Source organism: Erythrolamprus reginae, chromosome 13 (genome assembly GCF_031021105.1).
Source record: "Erythrolamprus reginae isolate rEryReg1 chromosome 13, rEryReg1.hap1, whole genome shotgun sequence".
NCBI lineage: Eukaryota > Metazoa > Chordata > Lepidosauria > Squamata > Dipsadidae > Erythrolamprus > Erythrolamprus reginae.
Genome location: NC_091962.1, coordinates 12,201,044 through 12,207,466, shown reverse-complemented (window position 1 = coordinate 12,207,466; position 6,423 = coordinate 12,201,044). Strand labels below are relative to the sequence as shown.

Below are 6,423 nucleotides of genomic sequence, written 5' to 3'. Positions count from 1 at the left end.
AAATTCAAAGTTTTTTTTCGTGACACGGTCGGCGTGCAGAGGTTTACAATAACTGACGTCCTGCCACTTCCACAGCTTGGAGAGCACTGAGAACGGTTTCGTGGCAAAGCTTAGCGTCCCCCCTCCAACCTACTCCAAGTGCTTCAGTCCCACTCTGACCCATAGGAGCGGCGCGGGAAATTTAATTGCATTACTTTTGGAACACACCCTGCAGATATCCAATCGATCATGGAATTTGTCGTACGAGTGCCTTGACAGAAGAAAATAAAATACTACATTAAGCATTAGTATATTAGCCCTTGTAACATACACATTTAGACTATTGTAATAGCTTATTGGCAGGATTGACATTTTGTTCACTATGCCCATTATCCCTGGCTCAAAATAGTGTTGTTTGGGTGGTTCTAAACCTCCCCATGTGTTGACCTCACATAGATTTCTACATTTGGTTGCCAATTTGAGCCAGGACCCAATTTAAACTATTAGTAATGGTATTTAAGGCTCTGCGCTCAAACACACCACATTAATTGGTGACCTACTTATCCTGGTATACACCATCGAGGGACTTGACGTTTGGTAGGGAAAGGTCGGTTGACTGTCCCACACGCACGTACAGCAACATCAAAATTGCAGGGCCTTTCAAGATGTGGCCCCATATCTGTGGAACAGTCTTGCCTTAGAGCTTTGGATAGAGGAGAATTTTCTCTGCTTCCGCAAGGGATTTTGATTCAGCAGATTGAAACATCCTTAATTCTGGGGGATCAGCAACAGGGGAAGACATTGGAGAGGCTGGGAATGGTTTTAACAGGTTTTGTGGTTTTATCAGATGTCTTCTTTTTAAGTGTGTGTTTTGCCTACTGTCTGTCTTTGGTAGTTGTATATGGCTTGCTGTCATGCCCTTTGTTAAAAGGGCATTATTAAATAAATATTATTATTATTATTATTATTATATTATTATTATTATTATTTATTAAGATTGTATAGACAAATGAACATAATACTGCATTATATCAATACTTAGAAATTAAGATATTGGTTCATGTACTATTAAATAGTAGTTATTTTCTTAAGAATTAAGGTATACATGTGGAGAAAAATAATAAAAAAATTATTATATATATAAAAAAATCCTCGCTACCAAGCCAGCCTTGTACTTTGTTGTTGCCAAAAAAAAAAAAAAAGAAGCAAATTTATTCAGCGCGCGGGATTATAATCGGATTACAACGAGCTTAATGGCGTTCTTTTTCCATCCAGTTAAAAGGAGATGAAAAGCAACTTTGCCTTCATCCTGCGAACTCTGGACCGAAACGAATCCGGATTGAACGTGCCTGGTCGGAGTGGAATAATTCACACGGGGCAGACTCCGAGGTGACCAACCTACTTGGCGAAAGGCTTGTGTTTCTTTGCCTAATATGGAAGATTTAGCGACTCAGGGCCGGAGAAATTGGACTTTGGAAGGAGCTTTGTTCTTTCCAGGGCTCCAGAGAGGAGAGGAGGAGTGGGAGAAGGAAGGGGAAAGGATGAAAGAGGAGAGAGGAGTAGGAGGAAGAAGTGAAGGAGGAATGAGAAGTATGGAAAGAAAAGAGAAAGGAAAGGAGAAAGGAAACGGAGAAAAAAAGAGAGAAGGAACTATGAAAGGAGGAGGATGGAGAGGAAGAAGAAAGAGAAGGGGAAAAGGATGAAAGAAGAGAGAGGAGTGGGAGGAGGAAGTGGAGGAGGAATGAGAAGTATGGAAAGAAAAGAGAAAGAAGGAAAGGAGAAAGGAAACGGAGAAAAAAAGAGAGAAGGAACTATGAAAGGAGGAGGATGGAGAGGAAGAAGAAAGAGAAGGGGAAAAGGATGAAAGAAGAGAGAGGAGTGGGAGGAGGAAGTGAAGGAGGAACAAGAAGGGGAAGAAAAGAGGAAGAAAGGAAGAAGAGAAAGAGAGAGAGAGAGAAAGGAACCGGAAAAGGAGGAGGAGGGAGAGGAAAGAAGAACGGGAAAAGATGAAAGAAGGGAGAGGAATGGGAGGAATGGGAACGAGAACAGGAAGAAGGAAAGGAGGAGAAAGAGAGAGAAGGAATCACGAAAGGAGGAGGAAAGAGAGGAAGAGGAAAGAAAAGAAAGGGAAAAGAATGAAAGAAGGAAGAGGAATGGGAGGAAGAAGTGGAGAAGGAACAAGAAGAAGGGGAAGAAAAGAGGAAGAAGGAAAGGAGAAAGGAAAAGGAGAAAGAGAAAAGGAACCAGAAACGGAGGAGAAAAGAGAGGAAGAGGAAAGAGTAGAAGGAGAAAGGATAAAATAAGAGAGAGAAGTAGAAGGGGAGGAGGACGAGGAATGAGAAGAAGGGGAAGAAAAGAGGAGGGAATTGGGAAGAAGTGAATGAGATATTCATCAATGAAAAAAAACCCTACCTTTCTCCACATTTTCCCACTCAGAAGGAAAGAAAGATGGGAAAAGAGGTAGAAAAGGAAGAATAGAAGAAGGGGAAGGAAAGAAAGAAGGGAAGGGGAAGAAGGAGGAGGAAAAAAGGAGAAGGAATGAAAGAGAAGAATGGGAGGAAGAAGTGAAGGAGGAAGAGGAACAAGCAAGGGAAGAAAAGAGGAAGAGGGGAAGGAAACAAAAAGGAGAAAAAGAGGGAGAAGAGGAGGAAGGAGAAAATGAGACATTCATCAGTGAAAACAAGCAAGTTTTTTTCTTTTGTTCGCCTTTTATTTAAATTTTTTTAATAGACTAAGAGGAAGTATATGAAAACCACAAGCCAAAGTTCTTTAGGGGGGAAGAAACCCAAAAAATAAAATAAAATAAAATAAAAACCAAAACCCCAAACCCCAAAGAAGAAAACAAAAACCAAAAAATAATAAATCGTTAAAACCAACCAACACACTTTACACACAAATCTTATTTGTCTTTTTTTTTTTTCATTTTGTTTTGCCCCGTATCGTCGTTTATGTCACCGTAATCTTCGCTTAACCGCATGGATTTGGCCGGCCCTTTTACCGTTGACCCTCTCCAACCCCCCTTAAACACCCCCCCACCCACCCCGAAAGAAAAAAAAAGTGACTGTGCCGCTTGCATAGGTTTGGTCTTCACAGAAGACAGACAGAAAGAGCTGTCCCCCACCCTCCCGCGCCCAACCCCCCCAAAAAATGAAAAAAAAAATGACTCTGGCTTAAATAGGCAGGCCGGCGCCTGCCCCACGCCAACCGCCTCCCCCTACGAGAACAATTTCATATAATCTATAGACACAAGATAATAAGGGTGTCTCTCTCTGTACACAACACACACGAGATATGTACAGGATCCCCCTCCCCCCGTCCCCCAAAAATAATGGGTGTCCGTCGAGTTCGAGATGCGCGGAGGCGCCGTGGACTCCCCAAAACTTCGGGACATTGGAAGCTCCATGGGGCGCGACGCCCCTCTCTCAAACGGGGTCGTCATTCCCCCCACCCTCCCTGACCGCCCCCTCCAACTTTTACCCCCAAAACGGCCGGGAGGGTTAACAAATGGTCCGTTGTCTTGACCCCTCCCCGAATCCTTACGATCGTACGGATAAGTTTGTCCGCTTGCTCGTACGGGTGAGACAAGAGAACGATAGGGATAGGACGACGGCGATACAAAGTCGTCGCGCTCAGAAATAGCAGAATGATATTTTTTTTTTTAAAAAAAAGGGGGGGTGGGGGAAAGAAAAGAAGACCTCCAATTATTATTATTATTATTTGTCTTGAATTCTGGATCCTGCCTTTAAAAGCAGGCGTACGGCGGAAAGCGGAGAAGACGCCGAAGCGGGGATCACATTATCCGGACGGAGGAGACCTGATACCCACAAAATCTCGCTGTTCTCTTCTGTCGCCCCTTCCCCACCCCGCTGTGTCAATTGCGTCTCCCTCTGAAATTTCTTCGCGGCGAATATATGTTTGTTCGTTTCTCTCTCCTTCTGCCAACCAATAGCCAAGGAGACCTCAAGGAGGAGACCAGGCCCTTGTGGGGAGGGGGCTACTGCTGGGCCCCCTCCCCCTCTCAATCCACACAGCTAGGAGGCCAGGAGAATCATAAGGAAGAAAGCCACGACCAGAGCTAAAGGCAAATGTTCCCACTTCGGACTCGTCCCGCTGATGCTCTTCTCCAGTTTGGGCATCTCCGGATTAAAATCATCTATATTTGTGGGGAGGGAGGGGAAGAGAAAGGGAGAGAGGATTAAAAAGCGGTCGGGGGGAGGACAAATCAGAGGTGGAAGTGCAGGGCAGGCCCTCTTCCCCCAGTCAATCCTGCTCAAAACGCTGTTTCTCGACGGAGGACAAGCGACCGCTGCGAGGGTGCGACAGCCCTCGAGCGGAAGGAAGGGGGACGGACGGACAATTCACTATGGCCAAGTCATGGTGGAACAACTTTCCATGAGACAATTCGACCCATACAAAAGCTACGGTGAATTTCGACAGAACCCTGGCCAGTAACAATAAGGATAAAAGAAAGGTCAATCCAGGACGAGCAAAGAGTGACGAGGATTTTGACCAAAAAACGTGGCCGCTGAATGAAACGATTAAAAAACGATTCAGTTATGACCTAGAAAGCCATACGTGGCATGGGACCAGATTATTTACGGGACCGCCTCCTGCCACATGAATCCCAGTGACCGGTGAGGTCCCACAGAGTCGGCCTTCTCCAGGTTCTGTCGACTAAACAATGTTGCTTGGTGGGGCCTAGGGGAAGAGCCTTCTCTGTGGGGGGCCCGGCACTCTGGAATCAGCTCCCCTTGGAGATTCATACTGCTCCCACCTTCTTCGCCTTCCGCAAAAGTCTAAAGACTCACCTATGCCGCCAAGTTTGGGGTTATTAGATTCTCCCCCCTGGCCGATGAATATATAGTCTGTTTGTTGATTGAATGGTTATTCATTTATTTAATATTTATTTACGAAAGGCGAGGAGAGTGGAAGCAGTACGAGTCTCCGAGGGGAGCTGATTCCAGAGGGATGGAACCCCCACAGAGAAGGCTCTTCCCCTAGGTCCCGCCAAGCGACATTGTCTGGTTGACAGGACCCAGAGAAGGCCGACTCTGTGGGACTTAACCGGATGCTGGGATTCCTGCGGCAGAAGGCGATCGAGTAGGTAATCTGGTCCGATACCATGTAGGGCTTTGTAGATCATAACCAACATTTTGAACTGTGTTCGGAAAACCAATCGGCAGCCAATGCAGTCCGCGGAATGCTGACGAAACATGGGCATATCTTGGAAGGCCCAAGACTGCTCGCACGGCTACATTTCGCACACTTTGTAGTTTTTCAGACTGAAAGAGGAGTAGATGCTTGGAACAAACTTCCAGCAGGCATGGTTGGTAAATCCACAGTGACTGAATTTAAACATGCCTGGGATAAACATAGATCTGTCCCAAGATAAAATACAGGAAATAGTATAAGGGCAGACTAGATGGACCAGGAGGTCTTTTTCTGCCGTCAGTCTTCTATGTTTCTAAAAGAAGGTTGTAGGTTGGTTCAACGCCAGAGGGTTTTTAAGCAGAAGTTGGGCAACCATTGATCTGAAATAGGGCAGGGTCTCCTTCTGGGGCAGTGGAGGTCAGACTAGAAGATCTCCAAAGTCCCTTCCAACTCTGTTGGATTCTGTTAAAAACAGCGTTGAATTGTCTTCGGGGCAAATTGGCCACGGCGACTTGTCCTAGGATCCAATAACTTCCCAAATTTGGGAGATTCCTCAGCCTCTTCCCGCGAGACACCCACTCCGCAGGGGAGGCAGGATGCTACGTTTTGAAGGAGGGGGGGGGGTTGGTCCTCAGCCCCTCCACCCCAATTTTCCCTGGGCCCAATGGACACTCACCCAAATCCTCAATCTTCACTTCGGGCCCTTTAGTGAATGGCGGAAAAGTTGGTCCCGCTCGGTCCCCAGGAAACGTCGCTGTGGGCAGGAGAGAGGGGGGGAAGATATTACTTCCAGGAGGGGTAGAATATGAGAAGGAAACCGCCCCCCGGGCAAAGTCCCCCCCAGGACCCCGAGTACAGGGTCTCACGATGGGCATGGTCATTCGGCGGACAGTCGGCATCAATTTTGCATCCGAAATTTTTACGGAATACATTGTCCACCAAAATAAATCACTTTGAGCTATCGAGGGTCAGAGGGACGCCTTGTAATCACCCATGAGGGAAAAGAAAAGACCTCTCGGCCCTTCATGAGGACTAGCGGCCTGGTTTGGGAAGGGCCTGGGAATTTCTCGAGGGGCGGTGCGGATTCCGTAGGACGGATCTCGCACACTTTTAGTACGGGGTGCGGGTGGGAACGGAGCAAGGAAGCGGTCACTCACGGCAGCAGACGAAGACTTTCATTCGCAGGCAGGACCGGCGGTGACTGTGCGTCGGAGTGGCTGGAAAACAACAAGAAGGACGGAACTGGTTAGCGTTTCACCGTATCTTGCCTTGGCTGGAAGAAGATGTAACTCC

General features: G+C 46.8%; 1 protein-coding gene across 2 annotated transcripts in view; it reads right to left on the bottom strand.

Moving 5' to 3' along the window:
- Positions 1-2,667: 2,667 nt before the first annotated feature.
- EFNA3 (ephrin A3) overlaps positions 2,668-6,423 on the bottom strand; it is a 43,171-nt gene continuing 39,415 nt past the window's right edge. The window contains exons 3-5 of one of the 2 annotated variants that reach the window (XM_070766199.1): positions 6,288-6,347; positions 5,807-5,884; positions 2,668-4,132 (exon numbers count right to left, since the gene is read on the bottom strand). In XM_070766199.1, the coding sequence (XP_070622300.1) occupies positions 4,011-4,132; positions 5,807-5,884; positions 6,288-6,347 (260 nt within the window). In that variant the 3' untranslated portion in view covers positions 2,668-4,010. The remainder of the gene's footprint in view (positions 4,133-5,806; positions 5,885-6,287; positions 6,348-6,423) is intronic. The other variant, XM_070766200.1, reaches the window with a different exon arrangement.